This window comes from Myotis daubentonii, chromosome 21, assembly GCF_963259705.1.
Source record: "Myotis daubentonii chromosome 21, mMyoDau2.1, whole genome shotgun sequence".
In the NCBI taxonomy this organism is placed as follows: domain Eukaryota; kingdom Metazoa; phylum Chordata; class Mammalia; order Chiroptera; family Vespertilionidae; genus Myotis; species Myotis daubentonii.
In genome coordinates this window covers 10,840,932-10,866,470 of record NC_081860.1, presented here as the reverse complement: position 1 = coordinate 10,866,470, position 25,539 = coordinate 10,840,932, and the positions used below count along the sequence as shown (strand labels likewise).

Genomic DNA, 25,539 nt, shown 5'->3' with positions numbered 1-25,539 from the left:
GTGGGTGTGTGTGGCTGGTCTGTTTCCTCTCTCTCTTTCCTCGCCCATATCCACAGCACTTAGTCTCTGGGAATCTTGAGGATCAAAGAATCATGGGGTGAACCAGGAGGTCACGGTTCCATTCCCGGTCAGGGCACATGCCCGGGTTGTGGGCTCCATCCCCAGTAGGGGGGCAGGCAGGAGGCAGCTGATCCATGATTCTCTCTCATCGTGGATGTTTCTTTTTAAAAAATATGTATTTTTATTGAGTTCAGAGAGAAAGGGAGAGGGAGAGAGCGAGAGAGAAACATCCATGATGAGAGAGAATCATGGATCGGCTGCCTCCTGCACGCCCCCTACTGGGGATCGAGCCCACAACCTGGGCATGTGCCCTGACCGGGAATCAAACAGTGACCTCCTGGTTCATAGGTTGATGTTCAACCACTGAGCCACACCGGCTGGGCTCATCATTGATGTTTCTATCTCTCTCTCCCTCTCTGAAATCAATAAACAAAATATATTTTTTAAAAAATCGGGGGGTCAAGGGGATCCTACCCACTGAACTCTGGGAGCATCGGAAAGAAATTTTCATCATCGGAGATTTTAAGTTTCCAGGGGCTTGAGGGAAGACTCGCTGGGCTGGCTTGGCAGTAGTTCAGCTCTCATTAGTCTGATCTGATTCATGCAAATAAGGCCTCCGTGAGTTTCAGGCAAACGCAGGTGCCTTCAAGGGCCAGGCAGGTAAATTAGGGACTGAAATGAGCAGATGGAAGGGCACACAGGAGACCACGGACGGGCGGATGGACGGACGGACGGACAACCGGAGCAGCCGCTGCACGGAGCCTGATGTTTCCGTTTGGAAACACGGTCCCAGTGGCCGGCCAGACCCTCTGAGGGTTCCAGACAAGCCAGAGCTCAGGGGTTTTTTTCATGAAATCTCCGGATGTTACCGTGTTTGCTCTCTGCCCTGCTCAGCGGCCGGCCGGGCCCCCATCTGCCTTGGCTCCAGCTCCTCCCCGGCTTCCTCAGGAGCCTGGGCTGCCTCCCCGGGGGACCTTCCTTTTGTCCTTGGGTTCCCACGTCAGTGAATGGACCCAGTGTTCCAGGCCGTGTCCCCAGGGCCCAGGTGAGGGGTTTCTGGGCTCTGTGTAGTCCTGATAAGGCAGGTCTGGGCCACGCCTCGCTGGCTGCAGCCGCAGCTCGGCTCTCCCAGGCAGAAAAGGGAGGGCAGTTCTGCTGGCTGTGGGGTTGCTGTGGCCCAGTGGTCGGCAAACTGTGGCTCGCGAGCCACAGGTGGCTCTTTGGCCCCTTGAGTGTGGCTCTTCCACAAAATACCACGTGTGGGCGCGCATGTACAGTGCGATTGAAACTTCGTGGCCCATGCGCAGAAGTCGGTATTTGGTGGAAGAGCCACACTCAAGGGGCCAAAGAGCCGCAGGTGGCTCGCGAGCCGCCGGAGTCTGCCGACCACTGCTCTGGCCTCAGACACGGGGAGCCCTGCTGGTGGGCGTGGAGTGGAGTAGGCCTCAGGCTAACAGGGGTCAGAGATGAGGGAGGTGGTGGGGGGTGAGGGGGGTGGGGGGGAAGCAAGCACCGCCCAGCCTTTTCCCTACATTTTTTTCTTTTAAAGCTTGGAAGAATCATAGCTCCCTTTTTTTTTTTTTTTAAAAATATTGTTATTGATGTCAGAGAGGAAGGGAGAGGGAAAGAGAAATAGAAAAATCAATAAGAGAGAATCATTGATCAGCTGCCTCCTGCACGCCCCCCCTACTGGGGATCAAGCCCACAAATCTGGGCATGTGCCCTTGACTGGAATCGAACCCAGGACCCTGCAGTCTGCAGGCCAACACTCTATCCACTGAGCCAAACCAGTTTGGTCTCTATCTCTGAACCTAGCCCTGCACCTCCAGTAAGCAGAGGGATGTCCAGCAACTTAACCTCTCTGAGCTGTAAAAATGGGGATTTCTGCCCTAACTGGTTTGGCTCAGTGGATAGAGCGTCGGCCTGCGGACTGAAGGGCTCCAGGTTTGATTCCGGTCAAGGGCATGTACCTTGGTTGCGGGCACGTCCCCAGTGGGGGGTGTGCAGGAGGCAGCTGATCGATGTTTCTCTCGTATCCATGTTTCTAGCTCTCTATCCCTCTCCCTTCCTCTCTTTAAAAAATCAATAAAATATTTATTTTTTTAAAATGGTGATTTAAAAAACCAAAAGACCCAGAAGGGTTTGGGGTAATTAAGTCTGGACGCTTTTACCGCCATGGGAGACCCCAAGACAGTGTGTGGTAAACATTCTCTCCCTTTCTGCTTGCTTCTCTGTGGCAGCTTCCTACCCGTGGCTGTGGCTCCATCAAGGAAGCCAGGCGCGCACGGGGAGTCCCCAGGTGGGCGGAGAAGCCACTCTTGTCTCTTTGTGCCCAGAAACCCTGCCCCACATGCATAGCTTCCCCCAGGGGCCACCAGGTAACAGCGCAGTCCTGAGAGCTTGGGCTCCGGCTGTGGGCTCCCCAGTGGGGTGCGTGCAGGAGGCGGCTGATCCGCGATTCTCTCTCATCATGGATGTTTCTATCTCTCTCCCGCTCCCTTCTTCTCTGAAATCAATAAAAAAATATATATATATTTTTATTTTATTTTATTTTATTTTTAAAATATATTTTATTGATTTTTTACAGAGAGGAAGGGAGAGCGATAGAGAGTTAGAAACATCGATGAGAGAGAAACATCGATCAGCTGCCTCCTGCACATCCCCCACTGGGGAAGTGCCCGCAACCCAGGTACATGCCCTTGACCGGAATCGAACCTGGGACCCTTCAGTCCACAGGCCGACGCTCTATCCACTGAGCCAAACCGGTTTCGGCATTAATAATAAAAATATATTTTAAAAAATAAAACAAAGGAGGGGAAGGACATCTTCATTGCCATCGTCCCCCTCAAACGGAAGCCAGAGTCCTAGATCTGGAGGGAGTTGACTCATGTGCCCACCTGCTCCCCTCTCCCCCATCCGGCGCTGTTAGATCCTTGGGGGGTGGGGCCAGCTTTGGGTGTGATTGAAAGACTCCCGATGCCTCTAATGTGTAACCAGGGTTAAGAACGACTGGTCTAGTCCAGCCTCCTCATTGTGGAGATGAAAACACAACCCCAGGAAGATGGAAAGAAAGATTTAAAGAGACAGAGTCTAATGCAGAGTCTAAGTGCCCCAAGAGGGGGGGCTATTGTGATGTCATTATTCATTATTTCTCTCATCGCTCTATTAGGGTCGATGCTCTGTGGGCATCTAACATTTTTTTAAACAAGGAGTCCCATGTTTTCACTTTGTCCTGGGCCCTGCAAGTGATGGAGCTGGTCCTGGCCCTACGCCAGTGACGGCGAACCTTTTGAGCTCGGCGTGTCGGCATTTTGAAAAACCCTAAGTTCACTCTGGTGACGTGTCACCTATAGAAATTTTTTGATCTTTGCAGCCATAGTAAAACAGAGATTTATATTTTTGATATTTATTTTATATATTTCAATGCCATTTAACAAAGAAAAATCAACCAAAAAAAATGAGTTCGCGTGTCACCTCTGACACGCGTGTCATAGGTTCGCCATCACTGCCCTAAGCAGAGTGGGTTATCACCCCATTAAAGAAAGAGGAGGGGTGCCCGGCTGGTGTGGCTCAGTGGTTGAGCACTGACCTATAAACCAGAAGGTCATGGGCTCAAACCCCAGTGGGAGGCGTGCAGGAGGCAGCCAATCAGTGATTCTCATAATGGATGTTTCCTTTTTTTTTTTTTTTGATTTTTAATATATTTTCATTGATTGCAGAGATGAAGGGAGGTGGAGAGAGAGAAAGAAACATCAATGATGAGAGAGAATCATTGATTGACTGCCTCCTGTAAGCCTCCTACTGGGGATCCAGCCTGCAACCCAGGCATGTGCCCTTGACAGGAATCGAACCCGGGACCCTCAGTCTGCAGACCGACACTCTATCCACTGAGCCACACCAGCCAGGGCGATGTTTCTTTCTTTTTTATTTATTTATATTTTATTGATTTCAGAGAGGAAGGGAGAGTGAGAGAGAGACAGAAACATCAATGATGAGAGAATCATTGACCAGCTGCTTCCTGTACGCCACCCACTGGGTTTCGAGCCTACAACCCGGGCATGTGCCCTGACGGGGAATCAAACCCTGATCTCCTGGCTCATAGGTCCATGCTCAACCACTGAGCCATGCCGGCCGGCGGGCATCATCATCGATGTTTCCATCTCTCTTTCCCTCTCCCTTCCTCTCTGAAATCAATAAAAATATATTTTAAAAAAGAAAAGAAAGATGAGGGACATACTCAGGACCCAGAGGCCTGCTGGATGTGGGCTGGGCTGGCCTGGCCCTCCATTGCCCAAGGGGGAGGGGGCTCTCCTCACTTCTCCCGAGAAGCAGTGCAGAACGTTGGGCTCCCTCTTCCTAGCTGTGAGGGGCCCTCTGAGCCTCAGTTTCCCCATCTGTAAAGGGGCGGATATAATGCCTGCCCTGCAGAATTGCTGTGAAGCGTGCATGGACTCATGGCTGTCCCACTAGTGCGCGAAATATGTATCTTCCTCCTTTTTTTTTATTGGGGAGAGAGGGAAGCATCCTTCTCCAAAAGAATGGGCCCTAGCCAGTTTGGCTCAGTGGATAAAGCGTTGGCCTGTGGTCTGAAGCGTCCCGGGTTCGATTCCCCCATCAGGGCACATGGTGGGGTTTTGGGCTTAGTCCCCAGCAGGGGGCGTGCAGGAGGCAGCCAATCAATGATTCTCTCTCATCATTGTTGTTGCTATGTCTCTCTCCCTCTCCCTTCCTCTCTGAAATCAATAAAAAATATATTTAAAAAAAAGAATGGGACCCTTTGCTCCAGGTGCAGCCTTGTCAGACACCCCAAGGACATTGGTCTCCATGGGAGGCCCAACTATAATAAGTTCCCAGACGTCTGCTTTTCTCACCCAAACTAAGGACAAGCTGTGGGGTGGGCAGGTTTCATTGTGAGTGGGACGTATAGGCATCGGAGCCCTTCAGTGCAGGTGAGCTACTGCCCTCTGGTGGTGACTCACCTGTACCTGCACCAAGTCCTGAAATCCTTCTGGGGAAGAGATGCTGGGTAACATGAGACAATGCGATTTTAAAAAATAATTTATGGCTACGCTGCTAGGCAGGAAGGATACAGAGACAGATAAAGCACCGTTCTTGCCCTCTCGGAACTCACGGTTGAGAAAATAAAGCAAAAGTCTTAAAGAGGTGGCTTGCGTCCCGCACAACGTGCTAAGCTATCACACAAACAATGCAAACAGAATGGCATGGATGCACTTATGCCTGCTCTCCCCACTAAGGAAAGCGACGAACCCCCCGACAAGTCTGGAAGGAGACTGGGAAGTTGAGGAGTCTTCACTTTGCAGCAAGATGATTCTTTTTATTCATTAAGGATATCCCCCCCCCCCCCACACACTGTAATATAAAAATACAGAATTGTAGAAAACTTAGGAAATTCAGAAAGTGTAAAATCAAAATTTTTAAAAAATCATCATCATCTTACCACCCCAAGACAATAGCAGACAAGTTTCGTGCACAGATTAACGTAGCAGTTTAGAAATATACAAATGGACACAAAATCGGGAGATCTCACTGCATGTGCTGTTACATACAGTTTCTTTTTTAATGTAACATTATAAAAAATATTATTTTAAAAAGCTACCCACAACGTTCTTTCTCCTAGGGTGCCATTCCCATTCGAGTTGTTTCCAATTTTTCTCAAGTTAAAGCCACTCGATGGATCTGATTGCCTCATTCAGAGAAACTCAGCTCTGAGTTAACTTGGCCAAAGGGAGTGAACTTTTCTATTTTCATAACTTAACTTAAATTTCAGAAAATTAAAGTCCTCGCATTTGATTCTACCCCATAGACAGCCCAGGGTGGCTTCAACCCAGACGGATTCCCGGCGGGCCGGCCGCCGCGCACCTGCGCACAATCGCCCAAACGCACACCTCCTTCCCAGGGGGAACTTTACAAGACGCCGTCCTAGCACCACCTCTTTAAATTTTAAAACGAAGGCCCTGGCCAATCAGCGTTAAGTTCTTCCCCGGAACACAGGGCCCGCCTACAGGCACGCCCTCCACCAATCGAGCCGAGGAATTCCCCAACGCTCTTCCAATCAGCGCCGAGGAGGGCGGACGCTCACGTGAATTACGTAAGGCCAGGGACCAATAAGAGCTGTGATTGGGAGCTGGCTCCGCCAATAGTGGTGTTTCCTGGAGAGCGCGGGAGCCTTTTGAGCAGGGTCCCCGGGAGCGTGAATGGCGCTGGTTCCCTGAAGCGGGGTCTGGGGGAGCCCGAGCCCCCCGGCGGCGGCGGCGGCCATGGCCTGTTGTCACAACGTCATGCTGCTGCTGGACACGGCGGGCGGCGCCGCTGGCCGGAGCCCGGTCCGGCGGGCCGCCCTGCGCCTGCTCCTCTACCTCAGCTGCCGGTTCGGCCTGGCGAGGGTCCGCTGGGCCTTCCGGTTCTTCGACTCTCAGGGGGCGCGGGGCCGGCCGGCCCGCGTGTCCGACTTCCGCGAGCTGGGCGCCCGCTCCTGGGAGGACTTCGAGGAGGAGCTGGAGGCCCGGCTCGGGGACGGCGCTGCCGGCGCCCACCTGCCCGGCCCGGCGCCCAGGGCGGCGCACACGCACGGCGCCCTGATGGAGACGCTGCTCGACTACCAGTGGGACCGGCCCGAGATCACGTCGCCCACCAAGCCGGCGCTGCGCCGCCGCGGGAGGCGGCTGCTGGACGCGGAGAGCGAGGCCGCGGAGGCCGGCGCGGCGCGCGGGGGCTTCGGGAACGCCGTCTTCCTGCTGGGCCCCTGCCCGCGCTCGCAGAGGGAGCTGGTGCAGTTCGTGTCCGGCTGCGAGGCCCAGGCCCAGGGCCCGCCGCCCACCCCGAAGCAGGTGATGGAGAAGTTGCTGCCCAGGAGGGTCCAGGAAGTCATGGTCACCCGGAAGGTCACCTTGTACTGGGTGGACACCACCGAGCGGTCCAAGGTGAGAGGGTCGGGAGCTCAGACTTAGGGCGCCGTGCCCTCGGGGTTCACCAGACTGGGCAGCCTACACCATACACTAGGCAGGGCCCCGGAACCGGCCAAGTCCAAGTGTGGGCGCCCCAGACCCGCACCAGGTGTGACACCCTCGGAGTCGGACCCCGGCTCAGCAAACTCAGTAGGTACTTGAGTTCTGCTGAGAAAAATTCAGCCCGGCCGGTGTGGCTCAGTGGTTGAGCATGGACCTGTGAACCAGGAGGTCACGGTTCAATTCCGGGTCAGGGCACATGCGCGGGTTGTGGGCTCGATCCCCAGGAGGGGGCGTGCAGGAGGCAGGCGATCAATGATTCTCATCATTGAGTTTCTCGCTCCCCTCCGTTCCTCTCTGATGAAGTCAATAAAAATATGTTTAAGAAAGAAGAAAAAAAAAGGGAAAAATAGAATCCAGAGCCAAGACTCGGGTTTATTTAGAAAGTCACAGAGGTGGAAGAAGTGAGCGGAGAAGGGTACGTACAGGTGTCCCGTCTGGGGGAGAGCATGTCAGGCCCTCTGTCCTCAGTGCTTTCAATTTCAAGGGGGCGATTTTAGGGGCGGTCCCAGCGGGAGGGTCTCAGTAGAAGATTCGGCTGCGTTTCCAGGTGTGTCCTTTCAGGGTCCTGGTCTCCTCTTATTGGTGGGCGCCGGGGGTCATTATTCAGTGCAGCTGGTCTGAGGCCAGCCATGGCATCGCTTCTCTGGTTTGGCTGCTTTTCTGGGCCTGGAGCTGAAACGCTACTGAGGCCTAGATCAGTGGTTCTCAACCTTCTGGCCCTTTAAATAAGGTTCCTCATGTTGGGGTGACCCCCAACCATACAGTTATTTTCGTGGCTACTTCATCACTGTCATGTTGCTACTGTTATGAATCGTCATGTAAATATCTGATATGCAGGATGGTCTTAGGCGACCCCTGTGAAAGGGTCGTTCGACCGGCGGTCGCGACCCACAGGTTGAGAACCACTGGCCTAGATGTTATTCCTAAGGGTTAGTGCCTAAGGGAGTTGGGGGGGGGGGCCCTTGTTCCCCCTCCAAGGGGTTCTACCCCAGGCCTACTGACATGCCAGGGGAGGAAAGGTCACGGGGCATCCAACTAGCCATATGAAAGGTCAAGGGGTCAAGCTGCCTGACCAGCGACATGCCAGGGGAGGAAAGATTATCCTTGGGGCAAGGTCCTTGCTTTGCCAGTTTTGCCCGTCGCCAGGCACCTGGGGCTTTCCACCCTGGCGACCTTCCGTGCCTGCCTGTGGCCCTATCTCTGCTCGAGTCTGACTGCCTGCCTACCACGAAGCGTTTAAGGTCCTTCACAATTTGGGCCCTGTCTGCCTTCCCCGACTTTACGTGTCCTACGCGCGACCCATATTCCCGCATATTGCAGCCCAGTCTAGCTGGACAGCGGGTCTGGCTGCTTGTTTGGTTGGTCACCAGGAATTCCAGTCCCAGCCTCACTCTTTAAGGCCCTGCCCAGATGGCAGCTACTCGGTGTCAGCGTCTGAGTTCCATACTTTTGCGGCACTCGTCCCTTCTCATTCTGTGTTCTAGTTGTGCGGCTTCCCCTCCCACGTGGTCTAGAGAGACCTTTTTTTAAATTTTTTTAAAATATATTTTATTGATTTCTTACAGAGAGGAAGGGAGAGGGATAGAGAGTTAGAAACATCGATGAGAGAGAAACATCCATCAGCTGCCTCCTGCACACCCCCTACTGGGTATGTGCCTGCAACCAAGGTACATGCCCTTGACCGGAATCGAACCTGGGACCCCTGAGTCCGCAGGCCGACGCTCTATCCATTGAGCCAAACTGGTTAGGGCTAGAAAGACCTTAATAAAGGCGGGCACAGGCATCTTTTATCCCCTGCAGATGTGTGTTGAGCACTGTGGTTGTTCAGTATTTGTTAGCTAAATTAATTCTGACGTACTTCGAATTCACCTTCCTGAAGGGCTAGTTTGGATTTTTGCTGAGGCAGTGGGGCCCTGGCCCCAGTTAAGTGCTATAATTAAAAAAAGTGTGTGTGGCCCTAACCGGTTTGGCTCAGTGGACAGAGCGGCTGCCTGTGAACTGAAGGGTCCCAGGTTCGATTCCCGTCAAGGGCATGTACCTTGGTTTCGGGCACATCCCCAGTAGGGGGTGTGTAGGAGGCAGCTGATCGATGTTTCTTTCTTATTGATGTTTCTAATTCTCTATCCCTCTCCCTTCCTCTCTGTAAAAAATCAATAAAAATATATATTTAAAATTAAAAAAAAAAGTGTGTGGGTGGGTGGGCACCATTTCTTCCTGTCACTTAATTTAGACAATAAATAGTCCCTGAGAAGCTACCAAATTGAGTCCCTACTACACAGTTTTTGCTGCTGGGGACGAGGTGGCCAGCCAAAGTGGAATTTTCCTTCTAGGGCAGCGGTTCTCAACCTGTGGGTCACGACCCCTTTGGGCAGGGATGGCGAACCTTTTGAGTTCGGGGCGTGTCAGCATTTTGAAAACCCTAACTTAACTCTGGTGCCGTGTCACATATAGAAATTTTTTGATATTTGCAACCATAGTAAAACAAAGGTTTATATTTTTGATATTTATTTTATATATTTAAATGCCATTTAACAAAGAAAAATCAACCAAAAAAATGAGTTTGCGTGTTACCTCTGACACGCGTGTCATAGGTTCGTCATCACTGCCTTTGGAGGTCGAAAGACCCTTTCACAGGGGTCGCCTAAGACCATCGGAAAACACATATATAATTACATATTGTATTTTTGTGATTAATCACTATGCTTTAATTATGTTCAATTTGTAACAATGAAATTGGGGTTCACCACAACATGAGGAACCGTATTAAAGGGTCGCGGCATTAGGAAGGTTGAGAACCACTGTTCCAGGGGGAATTATATAGGTGAGACTGACAGATGATATAGCTGAGCAAGTCAGCCATAGGATTTCAAATAGTGCTCTGAAGAAAATACTAAAGCTGGGGAAGGGGTGTGGCAGAGGAGTGTGTGTGGATGTGCACAGTAGGGCGGCAGTCAGGGAAGGCCTCTTGGAACAGGATTGAATGGTGAAGGAGAATTGTGAAGGTTGGGAAAGGACATTCCAGGCAGAGAGAAGAGCTGATGTACAGATCTGAGCAAGAGATGAGTTTAGTTCCTTTGTTGGGAGTCGAGAGAGGAAGTCAGGAAAGAGGAGAGGCTTATCTCTGTAGGCCCAAGGTCGGAAGGTCGAGTTTTGTTCTAATTGATGGGAAGGTGTGGTTTAACCAGATGGACGGTGATTCCAGTTTGTGGAAACGCATGTTGCTAAACTAGCAGTGGGTTAAATTGTAAGATTACAGATGGAGAATGAGCCCTAGCCAGTTTGGCTCAGTGGATAGAGAGTCGGCCTGCGGGACTGAAAGGTTCCAGGTTCGATTTTGGCCAAGGGCACATGCCTGGGTTGCGGGCTCGATCCCCAGTAGGGGGAGTGCAGGAGGCAGCTGGTCAATGATTTTCTCTCATCATTGATGTTTCTCTCTCTCTCTTCCTTTCTCTCTGAAATCAATAAAGAAATTTTTTTTTTTTAAAAAAAGGAGAATGAGCAGATATTTAAATAATGACATAGTATGTTAAAATTTTCAACAACTTTCACATACAAAGCCCACCCAAGGTGTAGCAAAATGCAAAACAAGGCAGCAGGCTTGTCAAAGAAAAGGGAAGGACAGAAGTGCTTAAGGGGATGGTAGACATTTGGTGGGGAAAATGGAAACCTAGGACTTAACATTTGTTCAGGCAGCAAAGCAAAAGTTGGGCACAGCACACAACACAGAAGTGCTTGATTTGGGATAATATCAAATCATATCAAATACTGACTAGAACTACATCTTTGCAGGTGGTGCCTGGAGATTCTTTTTCTTGCTTTCAGAATAATATTAAAATAACTAGGTTGACAGGATATTTTTCTTTTTTAAAATTTTGTTTTATTGCTTAAAGCAGTGGTTCTCAACCTGTGGGTCGCGACCCCTTTGGGGGTTGAACAACCCTTTCACAGGGGTCGCCTAAGACCTTCGGAAAACACATAGATAATTACATATTGTTTTTGTGATTAATCACTGTGCTTTAATTATGTTCAATTTGTAACAATGAAACTACATCCTGTATATCAGATATTTACATTACGATTCATAACAGCAGCAACATGACAGTTGTGAAGTAGCAACGAAAATAATTTTATGGTTGGGGGTCACCACAACATGAACTGTATTAAAGGGTCGCGGCATTAGGAAGGTTGAGAACCACTGGCTTAAAGTATTACAAAGAGTTATTACATATGTCTCCTTTTTTTTTTCCCCTTGACCTTCCCCGGCCACCCCTACCCCCCAGTGTCTTGTGTCCATTGGTTGTGCTTATTTGCATGCATACAAGTCCTTCGGTTGATCTCTTACCGCCCCCCCCCCACCCCCCAACCCTCCCCAGCCTTCCCACTGTAGTTTGACAGTCTGTTCGATGCTGCTCTGCCTCTGTATCTATTTTTGTTCATCAGTTTATAATGGTCTTTATTATCTAAAATGAATGAGATCATGTGGTATTTTTCCTTCATTGACTGGCTTATTTCACTTAGCATAATGCTCTCCAGTTCCATCCATGCTGTTGCAAATGGTAAGAATTCCTTCTTTTTTACAGCAGCGTAGTATTCCATCGTGTAGATGTACCGCAATTTTCTAATCCATTCATCTGCTGATGGGCACTTAGGTTGTTTCCAAATCTTAGCTATGGTGAATTGTGCTGCTGTGAACATAGGGATGCATATATCCTTTCTGATTGGTATTTCTGGTTTCTTGGGATATATTCCTAGAAGTGGGATCACAGGGTCAAATGGGAGTTCCATTTTCAGTTTTTTAAGGAAACTCCATACTGTCTTCCACAGTGGCTGCACCAGTCTGCATTCCCACCAGCAGTGCACGAGTGTTCCTTTTTCTCCACATCCTCTCCAGCACTTGTCATTTGTTGATTTGTTAATGATAGCCATTCTGACAGGTGTGAGATGGTACCTCGTTGTTTTGATTTGCATCTCTCGGATGATTAGTGACTTTGAGCATGTTTTCATATGTCTCTTGGCTTTCTGAATGTCCTCTTTCGCAAAGTGTCTATTTAGGTCCTTTGCCCATTTTTTCATTGGATTGTTTATCTTCCTTTTGTTAAGTTGTATGAGTTCCCTAGAAATGTTGGAGATTAAACCCTTATCGGTGATAACATTGGCAAATATGTTCACCCATGCAGTGGGCTTTCTTGTTTTGTTGATGGTTTCTTTTGCTGTGCAGAAGCTTTTAATTTTGAGGTAGCCCCATTTGTTTATTTTCTCTTTAGTTTCCAATGCCCTAGGACAGTGGTTGGCAAACTGTGGCCCGGCAAACCTTGGCTCGCGAGCCACATGGGGCCCTTTGGCCCCTTCAGGGTGGCTCTTCCACAAAATACCACATGCGCACGTACAGTGTGATTGAAACTTTGTGGCCCATACACAGAAGTCGGTATTTTGTGGAAGAGCCGCACTCAAGGGGCCAAAGAGCCGCTAGTGGCTTGCGAGCCGCGGTTTGCTGACCACGGCCCTAGGAGCTGTATCGGTGAAGAAATTGCTTCGACATATGTCTGAGATTTTGTTGCCTTTGGATTCCTCTAGTATTTGTATGGTTTCCCGTCTTACATTTAAGTCCTTTATCCATTTTGAGTTTATTTTTGTGTATGGTGTAAGTTGGTGGTCTAGTTTCATTTTTTTGCATGTATCTGTCCAATTTTCCCAACACCATTTATTGAAGAGACTGTCTTGACTCCATTGTATGTTCTTGCCTCCTTTGTCCAATAATAATTGAGCATATTGGTTCGGGTCGATTTCTGGGTTTTCTATTCTATTCCATTGATCTGTTTGTCTGTTCTTGTGCCAGTACCAGGCAGTTTTGAGAACAGTGGCTTTGTAATACAGCTTGATATCTGGTATTGAGATCCCACCTACTTTGTTCTTCTTTGTCAGGATCGCTGCAGCTATTTGGGGCCTTTTTTTATTCCAGATGAATTTTTGGAGAGTTTGTTCTATGTCTGTGAAATATGCCATTGATATTTTAATGGGGAGTGCATTGAATTTATAGATGGCTTTGGGTAGTATGGACATTTTATTTTTTATTTTTTTAAAAACATATTTTATTGATTTTTTACAGAGCTGAAGGGAGAGGGATAGAGAGTTAGAAACATCGATGAGAGAGAAACATCGATCAGCTGCCTCCTGCACACTCCTCACTGGGGATGTGCCCGCAACCAAGGTACATGCCCCGGACCGGAATCGAACCCGGGACCCTTGAGTCCACAGGCTGGTGCTCTATCCACTGAACTAAACCAGTTAGGACAGTATGGACATTTTAATGATGTTGATTCTACCAATCCATGAACATGGTATGTTCTTCCATCTGTTTATGTCTTCCTCTATCTCTTTTTTCAACGTCCTGTAGTTTTCTGAGTAGAGATCTTTTACCTCTTTAGTTAAGTTTATTCCTAGGTATCTTAATTTTTTTGGTGTGGTGGTAAATGGGATTGCCTTTTTAGTCTCTCTTTCTGCAAGTTCACTATTGGTGTATAGAAATGCCATAGATTTCTTGGTGTTAATTTTGTGTCCTGCTACACTGCCAAATTCATTTATTAAGTCTAATAGTTTTGTGTGTTTTTTTAAGTTCAGATAATTTTATTTTATTTTTTTAAATATATTTTATTGATTTTTTACAGAGAGGAAGAGAGATAGTTAGAAACATCAATGAGAGAGAAACATCCGTTCAGCTACCTCCTGCACATCCCCTACTGGGGATGTGCCCACAACCAAGGTACATGCCCTTGACTGGAATCGAACCTGGGACCCTTCAGTCCACAGGCCGACACTGTATCCACTGAGCCACACCAGTCAGGGCAAAAGTTCAGATAATTTTAAAGTTGTTTTCCCGGCCTCCTGTCTTCTCAGAAAGGAAGAGCTTAAATAATTTTTAAAAACCAAAAAAAAAAAAAAATGTTTTTAATTCTCCCATTTTTCTCTAACTGTATAAACATATTGGCTTTAATATAAAATTACATGATAGAAGGGCCCATTTTTAAGGGCACTAAATTTTTCTTGTGGGACAATAAGAAAGTGTCAATATATCAGTGCTTTAAAAAAAGTGAGATAGAAAATCAGGGCTCTGTTGGGGTCAGGCCCCAGCAGGTCCAGGGGTTCCCCAAGGTGTGGATGGAGTCGACGAAGAGGGAATGACACGGAGACAGCGTTCAGTCGATCATCATAGCAAGGTTCTCCCTCCAGGATCTCCAGCCAGGTTCTGTAGCCATGTTCTCTCGCTAGGTTCTCCAGCCAGGTTCTATAGCCATGTTCTCTCGCTAGGTTCTCCAGCCAGGTTCTCCAGATTCTCCAGCCAGGTTTGGTCGCCAGGTTCTGTCTCCTAATAGTTTTTTGATGGAGTCTTTAGGGCAGGGGTCCTCAAACTTTTTAAACAGGGGGCCAGTTCACTGCCCCTCAGACCGTTGGAGGGCCGGACTATAGTTTAAAAAAAACAACAGTCGGCTGCTAAGCAACAGGCAGCGGCAGCAAAAACACCTGGCGGGCCGGATAAATGTTTTCGGCGGGCCACATGTGGCCCACGGGCCGTAGTTTGAGGACCCCTGCTTTAGGGTTTTTTATATACCATATCATGTCATCTGCGAATAAGGACAGTTTTACTTCTTCTTTTCCAATTTGGATGCCTTTATTTCTTCTTCTTGTCTAATCGCAATGGCTAATACTTCCAGTACTATGTTGAACAGGAGTGGTGAGAGTGGGCATCCCTGTCTTGTTCCTGTTCTTAGAAGAAATGGTTTTAGTTTTTGCCCATTGAGTATGATGTTGGCTGTGGGTTTGTCAATTGATGCAGAAAAATGCTTTTTCTGCATCAATTGATATGACTGTGGTTTTTTTTCTCTCAATTTGTTTATGTGATGTATCACGTTTATTGATTTGCGGATATTGTACCATCCTTGCATCCCTGGGATAAATCCTACTTGGTCATGGTGTATGATCTTTCTGATGTACTGCTGGATCCGATTTGCTAGGATTTTGTTGAGGATTTTGGCATCTATGTTCATGAGGGATATTGGCCTGTAATTCTCTTTCATTGTGTTGTCTTTATCTGGTTTTGGGATTAGGGTGATGTTGGCTTCATAGAATGAGCTGGGAAGTGCTCCTTCCTCTTGGATCTTTTGACATGGTCTGAGGAGGATAGGTTTTAGGTCTTCCTTGAATGTTTGGTAAAACTCCCCTGTGAAGCCATCTGGCCCCGGGCTTTTGTTTGCTGGAAGCTTTTTGATGACTGCTTCAATTTCTTCCATAGTTATTGGCCCATTGAGATTTTTAGATTCTTCCTGATTGAGTTTTGGAAGGTTGTATATTTCTAGGAATATGTCCATTTCTTCCAGGTTGTCCAGTTTGTTGGAATAGAGTTGTTCATAGTATTTTTTAACAATTCTTTGTATTTCTGTGGGGTCTGTTGTTATTGTTCCTCTTTCATTTCTGATTTTGTTTATTTGGGTCCTCTCTCTTTGCTTTTGGTGAGCCTGGCTAGAGGTTCATCAATCTTGTTTATCCTTTCAAAAAACCAGCGCTTGGTTTTGTTGATCTTTTGTATTGTTTTTTTGGTCTCTATGTCATTTATCTCTGCTCTGATCTTTATTATTTCCTTCCTTCTGCTTACACTGGGCTTTTCTTGTTCTCTTTCTAAGTCTTTGAGTTGTAGAGTTAGGTAATTTATTCTCATTGTTTCTTGTTTCTTGCAGTAGGCTTGTAGAGCTATGAACTTCCCTTTCAAGACTGCTTTCGCTGTGTCCCATAGGTTTTGGATTGTTGTGTTTTCATTGTCGTTTGTTGCCATTGTGTTTTTTATTTCTTCTTTGATCTCTCTGGTAACCCAGTCATGGTTTAATAGCATACTATTCAGCTTCCAAGTGTTTGAGTTTTTTGGATTGTTTTTTATTGTAATTTATTTCCAGTTTTATGTCATTGTGATCTGAGAAGATGCTTGATGTGATTTCTATCTTCTTGAATTTGAAGAGACTTTGCCTGTGACCCAATATATGGTCTATCTTTGAAAATGACCCATGTGCACTTGAGAAGAATGTATATTCTGTGGCTTTGGGGTGAAATGTTCTGAAGATGTCAATTAGTTCCATCTGATCTAGTGAGTCATTTAGGATTGATGTTTCTTTGCTGATTTTTTGTTTAGAGGATTTGCCCAATGGTGATAGTGGGGTGTTAAAGTCCCCTTCTATGATTGTATTGTTGTCAATCTCTTTCTTGATATCCTCCAGAAGTTTTTCTTATGTATTTGGGTGCTCCCGTATTGGGTGCATATATGTTTACCAGAGTTATTGCTTCTTGTTGGATTGCTCCCTTTAGTATTATGAAGTGGTCTTCCTTATCTCTTTTTATGTCCTTCACTTTGAGATCTAATTTGTCAGATGTAAGTATTGCTACCCCAGCCTTTTTTTTCATTTCCATTCGCCTGAAAAACCTTTTTCCATCCCTTCACCATCAGTCTGTGTGTGTCATTTTTCTGAGGTGGGTTTCCTGTAGGCAGCAGATATATGGGTCATGTTTTCTTATCCACTCAGTTACCCTATGTCTTTTGATTGGGGCATTTAATCCATGTACATTTAAAGTTATTATTGATAGAAACTTGTTAGTCGCCATTTTTGTTCTTTACCGCTGCGTTCCTTCTTTGTTTCCTATTTTTTCTATTTACAGCAGACCCTTTAGCATTTCTTGCATTGCTGGTTTGGTGGTAATGAACTCCCTTAGTCCTTTTTTGTCTGTCAAGCTCCTGATTTCATCCTCAATTTTGATTGATAGCCTTGCTGGGTACAGTATTCTTGAATTTAGACCCTTGCTTTGTATATTTCATTCCATTCCCTTCTTGCCTGATGTGTTTCTGTTGAGAAATCAGTCGCTAGTCTGATGGGGGATCCTTTGTAGGTAACTTTCTGTCTCTCTCTGGCTGCTTTTAAGATTCTTACTTTGTCGTTGGTGTTTGCCAATTATAATGTGCCTTGGCGTCGGTCTATTGGGGTTCATTTTTTGGGGGACTCTGTGAGCTTCTTGGATTTGTGTGAGTTTTTTCTTCCCTATATCAGGGAAGTTTTCTGTCATTATTTCTTCAAACAGGTTTTCTATTTCTTGCTCAGTTTCCTCTCCTTCTGGCACCCCTATTATGCGGATGTTGTTTCGTTTTGTATTGTCCCAAAGTTCTCTTAGGCTCTCCTCCTGCTTTTTAATTTTTTTTTTTTCTAGAAGCTGCTCTGCTTGGGTATTTTTTTCTACTTTGTCTTCTAGCTCATTGATGCGGTCCTCTGCTTCTTCTAGTCTACTGTTGGTGCTTTCTATTGAGTTCTTTATAGCAGTGATGTCATTTTTCATTTCTTCTTGGTTCTTCTTCATTTCCTCTTGGTTCTTACACATATTGTTGAATTTGTCTTCCATTCTTTTCATCCACCTTATGACCATTTCTCTGAATTCTTTCTCTGACAGGTTGCTTGCCTCCATTTCGTTTACTTCCTTTTCGGGTGATGCCTGTTTTTCCTTCAAATGCGAGCTGTTTCTTTGTCTCCCCATGATCTCTCTTCTCCGGGTGTCTGGTTATGTAGTTCTCTCCTTATCCCAGGCGAAATCTGACCTTTCCATGAGGGGGTACAGAGCTCCTCCGAATCCACGTGCTTGTGCCGCTTGGGGACCGGTGTTTCTGGGTTCACAGCTGTTCGCTGGGTGCCGTTGTTGTAGATTCCTGGGATTTTCAGGCTTCCGATAACATCCACTCTCCCCTTCAAGATGGCGTGGTCTCCGCGTCAGAGCTGGTCGCTCCGGGAGGGATCCCAGCAGCAGTGGAAGCTGCCCGGTCAGGGGAACCCTATCCGGCAATCCCCCACAGTCCCCTGGAGTATAGCTGTCCCTCAACTCACAAACAAACACTCCCCGTGCGACCACACACTCTCCCTTTGTTCTCTCACTCACGCACTATCTTGCAGTCTGCCTTCCCGTAGGCAACCATCTTCCTTCTATCTCAACAGGATCTTTATAAAGCTCCCTTCCAGTTCTGATATTCTACCATCTGAAGCTTCTCGCATCTGTTAGGTTGTTTCCTATAAGAAAATTTGAGTCAGATAATCTTAAGCTTTTCTGGAAAATTTTTTTTTTTCCCTGCTGATGCTCTGTCTTTTCCCTGTTCAAAAGCCTCTAGCCAGCCATACTGTGGAGGCAGAAGGGAGCCCTGGGCTCTGTCCTTGGGGCATTCTCTCCACAGGGGTAGGAGAGGGAAGAAGAGAAAAGGCAGAAAAGTCATATGGGGAAACACAGCCTGGACTTACGGGGGGGGGGGGGGTGTCCCAAGCTCACAGAACTCTGTACAGTTGGAGGATGCAGGGAAGTAGAGTGGACCCTGACACTGGATTATGCCTCTGTATTATTCAGTACATATTATTACATACCTGCTTGGTGTGCTGGTGAGCCAGACAGGTTACCCTATCATATGCATAAAAATGAAAAATTTAACCATACTCTATATCCTGTTTGTGGGTTTTTTTTTAAAAATGTGCATATATTATTTTTGTTGTTGTTAGTCCTCACCTGAGGATAGTCTTCCATTGATTTTTAGAGAGAATGGGAGGGAGAGGGAGAGATAGAAACATCCATGTAAGAGAGACACATTGATTGGTTGCCTACTGCATGCACCCCCACCAGGGCAGGGGAACCTGCAACCAAGGTACGTGCCCTTGACTGGAATCGAACCCAGGACCCTTCAGTCTGCGGGCTGACGCTCTATCCACTGAACCAAACCGGCCAGGGCCATATATTACTTTTTAATCAAAAGTTAATGTTCTTTCAACGCTTATTGAAGTTTTACCTTTCATTTGATAAGCAGTCGTGTGCCTCCCACCCCCACCCCGATACCTCTGGCTGAAACAATTGGAACATATTTTCTATTCAGGTTTTTTTCTTTAATGTTTATTATAAACCAGGCAATTGATTCATCAAAGGATCCATCTAAGACCATCAAAGGGCCCCACTTTCATTTTAAAGAGCACGATGCAAGATAGTCCCGGGTTTAGACTGGTCTTTCACTGCCTTGCCGTGACCTTGGGCGCTCTTCTGCCCCCTTTGAACTTGAATGGAAAGTTTGGCGATGACCTAGAGGGCCTCACCTGCACCTACCGATTCATGGTCTCCAGTTGTCCCTGTGGAGTAGGAATCCAGCGTGATGATCATTTCCCAGGGTAGATGCTCCTTCCTGTTCCCTTCGTTCCTGAACATCATCATGTTCTATTGTGAGGCTGAGTTAAATATTACACGTTGTTGCTGTTTTATCACCCTTATCCCAGCTTGAAGATTCTAGAAGGCAGGGAATACGTCTTGCTAGATCTCAGCACATAAAGGCTGCTCAGTAAAAGTTTGTTGAATGAAGAGTTGGCTCTGTGTGAAGGAGTGAGGAACGGCTTTTACAGAGAAAGCAGGATTTGAGCTAGATGGAAGTACTGTAATTAACATCCAGTTGGTGAGCAAGGTAGGGGAGGGTACAGGAAACAGAATCAGCAGAAACATGGAAGCATTATAAACTATGGCATGTTCAGCAAACAGCAATGATTCAGAAGGTAGGGATGGAGGTGGGAAAGATCATGTGTTTGGAAAGGTTTAGGGTTAGGTTGTGAAGGGTTTTTCTTTTAAAAAAAAATTAATTTTAGAGAAGCATCGATTTGTTCCACTTATTGATGCATTCATTGGTTGCTTCTTGTATGTGCCCTGACGGGGAATGGAACCCGAACCTTGGGGTGTGGGGATGATGCTCTAGTCCAGCGGTCGCCAACCTTTCAGACCTCACGGACCACTGGTTGGCGACGGCTGCTCTAGCCAACTGAGCTACCTGGCCAGGGCTTTATGGCTGTGCTGGAGTTACTTTATCATGGAGGCCGTGGGAAGAAGTTTTTAGAGAAGTAGCAGGCTCCAGATGTGTGCTCAGAAGAATACTTCTTAGAGCCACAGGGAGAGGAGATTAGAAGCAGGGCACAGGCTTTATAGGCTACGGTAGAGTCCAGGCGAGAGGTGACGAGGGATTTGGTGAAGGTAGAATTAAAGGACCTATTTGGTCCCCACACAGTGCTGTGGGGCTGTGTGATTACCCTCCAGGAGGTTCACCTGCCTCATTCCTGTGATACCTGGCCATTGTTGTGTGGGACAGAATTATGTATTAACGTATCATGGTTTTGTGTTCCTTCTGACTCTTAACATTTTATGATGTATCCCCAGTGATTTGCTCCACTTCTGTTTGACAGAAAACAGAATTGAAGTTGTCTTTTCACTAAATGGCCACTATCTTGAAGGCGTATTATATAGTAACTAGAGGCCCGGTGCACGAAAATTCTTGCACTGGGAGGGGGAGGGGGTCCCTCAGCCTGGCCTGTGCCCTCTCGCACAGGAGCCCTCGGGGGGATGTCTGCGGAGTGGGCCTAAGCACAGTCTGGCCTCCTTCTCCGGGAGGCGACTGGCAGGCCCCACCCCCAATCACCCCTCTGCCACCATCCCCTCTCTTTGCCCGCTGGCACCTTCTTTGGCTGGCCTGGCGCTGCCCGCTTGCCGGCCCTGCCCCTCGCCCATTGGTCGTTCCACCGTTCAGTCAATTTGCATATTAGGCTTTTATTATATAGGATTACATTCTTGGACTGTATGGTAATAGGATGCTGGCCATTTTCTGTGTTGGGTCCAAGAAATACATTATTGTGCCATTTGATCATTTGGTGTAGCAATCACCTTTCCTTCCTCCTGATTTCCCTTAGATTTGTTTCTGAATGCCTCCTTTAGAATAACTTGAGGTTCTTTGTCATTCCATTTTAGCTGTGGGAGTCCCCAGACCACCTTGGATACTGGACAGTATGTGAACTGCTCCAGCACCTGGGGGGCACCGTCTTGCCGTTGGAGACTTTGAGCCCGGATGGTACGAAAGCTGGGGAGACCCTGTTCTCACGTGAGCCTCACCTCTCCTCATGGGTGTCAGCTCTGCCGACAGACTCCATCTTAAACTGTGTGCTCTATAATTCTCCTGAGTATGAAGCCTCGTTTCCACGGACAGAAGGAACGTTATTTCTCCCTGTTGAAGGTAAGCAAATAATGTTTGGGGGAGGGGGGGCTGTGGTGTCAATTATATTCATTTCTTTAAGGCAGGCCTATGCTTTCAAATTCTCTAGAATTTCCACAGCCCGGGCACTCAGTGTTTGTAATTAAAGTATGTCTGAGCCAAGTCAGGTGCCACAGGGAAGGATGGAACTCAGGTGTGGTACACCTGCCAGTGTTGTGTAAGAAGGCGAGCGAGTGACTTCAAAGAGCTGCTCAGCTGTGTGCAAAGAAAATAATATTGCCCAGGTGCCCAAGCAAATGGGTGGTGAGGTTTCATTGCCTCCTGGAAGAGATTGATGAAGTGGGAGACCACGGTGAGACTATGATTGATAACAGGTTAGTCAAAGGGAGCTGAAAGTGTTATCAGGAAGAGCCAGCATGTGGAATCTTCCTAACTTTCCTTTGCCGTATTATTCACTATTTAGCGAGTCTCATTTCTGAATCATTCTCACAGAAGTAATACTATATAGAGATGTATACATAAAACTACATTAGACATTATTTGCAGTTTAAGAAATTTTTTAAAAATATATTTTTATTGATTTCAGAGAGGAATGGCGAGAGAGAGAAAAATCAATAATGAGAGAGAATCATTGATCAGCTGCCTCTTGCATGCCTCTTACTGGAGATCAAGCCCACAACCCGGGCATATGCCTTTGACTGGAATCAAACCCGGGACCCTTCAGTCCGCAGGTCAACACTCTATCCACTGAGCCAAACCGGCTAGGGCTAAGGAAATTTCAAGAGTAGCTTGGTTTAAGCAGTTTCATCTTTAGAATTTAATCTCCTCATAAGATATGTTGTGTACTGTATGTTATGGATTTAAGAAGTGATGTCTTATTCTAGCTGGTTTGGCTCAGTGGATAGAGTGTCAGCCTGTGGACTGAGGGTCCCAGATTTGATTTCAGTCAAGGGCACACACCTCGGTTGCAGGCTTCTGGCCTTGGTCGGAGAGTGTGCGGGAGACAACCAATTGATGTCTTTCTCACATCTGTGTTTCTGTGTCTTTCCCTCTGTCTTCCACTCTCTCTGAAAATCAATAGAAAAATATCCTTGGGTAAGGATTAAAAAATAAGTAAAATACTATTAAGTCTACTTTTAGTAACTGTTTATTACATTCCGATTTTAATGTTCATTTCTAACAGGTAAAGAGACTCAAGAAGCATGGACAGTCATCCTAGAGCCCTTGGCCATGCATCAGAGACATTTTCAGAAACCAGTCAGAATTTTCCTGAAAGGCACGGCCACCCAGTGGTCTCTCCCCACGAGTGGCACTTTGGGCACTGATAGCTGGATGCTCCAGAGTCCAGAGGAGAATAAGTCAGCCCACGGGACATTGTTTCAGCAGCTGGTCCACAGGCTGACTGCCGAAGAGTTACATCTGGTAGGTCTCTGCCACACCCTATGTCATCCTTGTTAATACAGTGGTCGCCAGCTGGTGGCCCTCGGACCACTGGCGGCCGGTGATGTCCGAGAGGTTGGCAACCGCTGGTTTAAGGAAACCTTTGGAGCAGTGGTCGCCAACCGGTGGTCCGTGGACCACTGGTGGTCCGTAAGACCAGTGGTTGGTGACCACTGGTTAAAATCATTGGTAAAGGGGAATAAGTGTGTTTGTGAAACACCCAGGGTTGTCCTCTATAATATCATCTCAGTGAAACAGGTGATGCTTTTGTAAATAATATTAATATTGTCTACATTGTAGATCACAACAGTGCTCATCAGTGAAGAAACAGTTTATAACATTGCATGTACCTGGAATCCCATTAAGCTAAATTATATTCACATAAGAAAAAGGGGCGTGGGCCAAATGCAGTGACTGTATTAGGGTGGTGAAGTGATGGGACAGTACCCCCCTTATCCACGGCTTCACTTTCCACGGTCAAATGCAGTCTGAAATATTAAATGGAAAATTCCAGAAATAAACAGTTCATCCAGTTTTTTCTTTTGTTTGTTTTGTTTTAATATATCATTGATTTCAGAGAGGAAGGGAAAGGCAGAGAGAGATAGAAACATCAATGATGAGAGAGAATCATTGATTGGCTGCCTCCTGCACACCCCCTATTGGGGATCAAGCTCGCAACCCAGGCATGTGCCCTTGACCGGAATCGAACCCAGGACTCTTCAGTTCACAGGCTGACACTCTATCCACTGAGCCAAACCGGCTAGGGCAACAGTTCATATGTTTTAAATTGGTTGCTGTTCTGAGTAACGTGATGAACTCTCCAGAAGTCCTGCCTGGGACTCGAATCATCCCCTGCCCAGCGTCTCCATGCTGTGTACAGCCCCACCCATTAGTTTAGCAGCCAGTTCGGTCATCAGATCGACTGTCTCGTGTCACAGTGCTTGCGTTTTAGTGACCCTGATTTTAATAATGGTCCCAAAGTGTAAGGCTAGTGATGGCGACAAATCAGAAATGCCAAAGAGAAACCAAAAAGCGCTTCCTTCAAGTGAACAGGTGAGGACAGTGCAGTGAGGTATTTTGATATAGAGAGAGCATTCACATAACTTTTATTGCAGTATATTGTTGTAAGTGTTCTATTGTTAGTTATTGCTGTTAAGCTATTACTGTGCCTAATTTATAAATTAAACTTTATCAGAGTGGTTGAGAGGATTCAGTGGATTATAATAAATACATAATACATGCTCAATAGGCCTGGCTGGAATGGCTCAGTGGTTGAGTGTGGACCTGTTAACTAGGAGGTCACGGCTCAATTCTCGGTCAGGCCACATGCCTAGGTTGCGGGCTCGATCCCCAGTAGGGGGCGTGCAGGAGGCAGCCGATCAATGATTCTCTCTCATCATTGATGTTTTTATCTCTCTCTCCCGCTCCCTTCCTCTCTGAAATCAATAAAATAAAATTAAAAAAAAATATATGCTCAATAATTATTCCTAGTATATTTAGCCTTTTCTTAGTTGTAAATCGAGGAGTTAGGGTTACATAATCAGTAAGTTCAGTTCTTGCACTAATATCCACCAAGCCTGTGTCTTCCATAGGTTTTTATATTAATAAGCATCTGGGGAAACTGTCATTGCCTTTCACTGCTGCGTTCTCCTTTACGCACGTCAGCAATGTTCTCAACCAGCTGGAACTTCTCCTGTAGGTCGCCAGCGTGGACCCTGGTGACGGCTGGCCCCCCGTCACAGGCGTCATTTCCCCGCTCTCTACCAACACTACGGTTCTCACCGTGTTCCGCATCGAGGAGGCTGCATTTCAAAGGCATTTTCTCCAAACAGCTGTGGCCGAGAACCCTCTGGACACCGCGTCCCTTTGCTCCGATGTTATGGGTGTCATATTGAGTCCAACCTCTGGTTTACTGGGAGACCCTACCACCTCCGGTAAGTTTGCAACCAGCAGTTGACACTCCAGGGTGGTGGCTGCAGGACTTCCCCCCTGCCCCCCATCTGCTCTCAGTAGAACCCCAGTATCTGTTATAAAACAGGTGAAAGCAAACTAGTACTTCAGGCAATTTAAATCGTCATTATTTATTTATTTATTTATTTAAATATATTTTATTGATTTTTTACAGAGAGGAAGGGAGAGAGATAGAGAGTTAGAAACATCGATGAAAGAGAAACATCGATCAGTTGCCTCCTGCACATCTCCCACTGGGGATGTGCCCGCAACCCAGGTACATGCCCTTGACCGGAATCGAACCCGGGACCTTTCAGTCCGCAGGCCGACGCTCTATCCACTGAGCCAAACCGGTTTCGGCTAAATCGTCATTATTGATAGAATCCTGAAGCGGTTGGAGGAGGCCAAAGGCTCTGTGGAACCGCTTTGAAATTAGAGAATAAGATGAAACCTGGTTTTTAACGTATTTACTAAAGACTGCACGTGAACCTGTCATGATTCTGTCTGCCTTCCAGCTCATGGCATTGTCACGCTAGGTAGATGAAAATGCAGTTACCTTGGTATTTCTTCCATTTGTTCATTTATTCAACAGATTTAGCTAGTGCCTGCTGCATGTCAGGCGCTGTTCTATGTATTGGGAATAACACACCAGTGAACAGAGTAGACAAAGCTCTCGTTCTCACGGAGTTTACCATTCAGTCGGAAGACAGTACAATAAACTAAATAAGGGAATTATATAGGATATTTGAAAGCGATAAATGCTATATAATAAATAGGAAAAAGGGAATGGGGTAAGAAGGGTGCCATTTTAAGCAGGCCTGGTTGGAAAGCCATTGAGCACACCCTGCAGCGTGCGCCTGCTGTGCTTGGGGCGCAGCGAGGAAGTGTGCGCTTGTGCGTTGTCAGAGCAGCAGTTTTCCTAGACACAGGCCCGTGGGAGTGGGTGCAGATGAAGGAGGTCGCTAATGCTGCGTTTTGTATGTCCTTGGTGAG

General features: G+C 46.9%; 1 protein-coding gene across 1 annotated transcript in view; it reads left to right on the top strand.

Moving 5' to 3' along the window:
- Positions 1 to 6,232: 6,232 nt before the first annotated feature.
- Positions 6,233 to 25,539, top strand: part of TICRR (TOPBP1 interacting checkpoint and replication regulator) — a 46,903-nt gene continuing 27,596 nt past the window's right edge. Inside the window, exons 1-4 of the mRNA XM_059678396.1 lie at positions 6,233 to 7,001; positions 20,916 to 21,177; positions 22,340 to 22,578; positions 24,296 to 24,530. Of these exons, the coding sequence (XP_059534379.1) occupies positions 6,339 to 7,001; positions 20,916 to 21,177; positions 22,340 to 22,578; positions 24,296 to 24,530 (1,399 nt within the window). The 5' untranslated portion in view covers positions 6,233 to 6,338. The remainder of the gene's footprint in view (positions 7,002 to 20,915; positions 21,178 to 22,339; positions 22,579 to 24,295; positions 24,531 to 25,539) is intronic.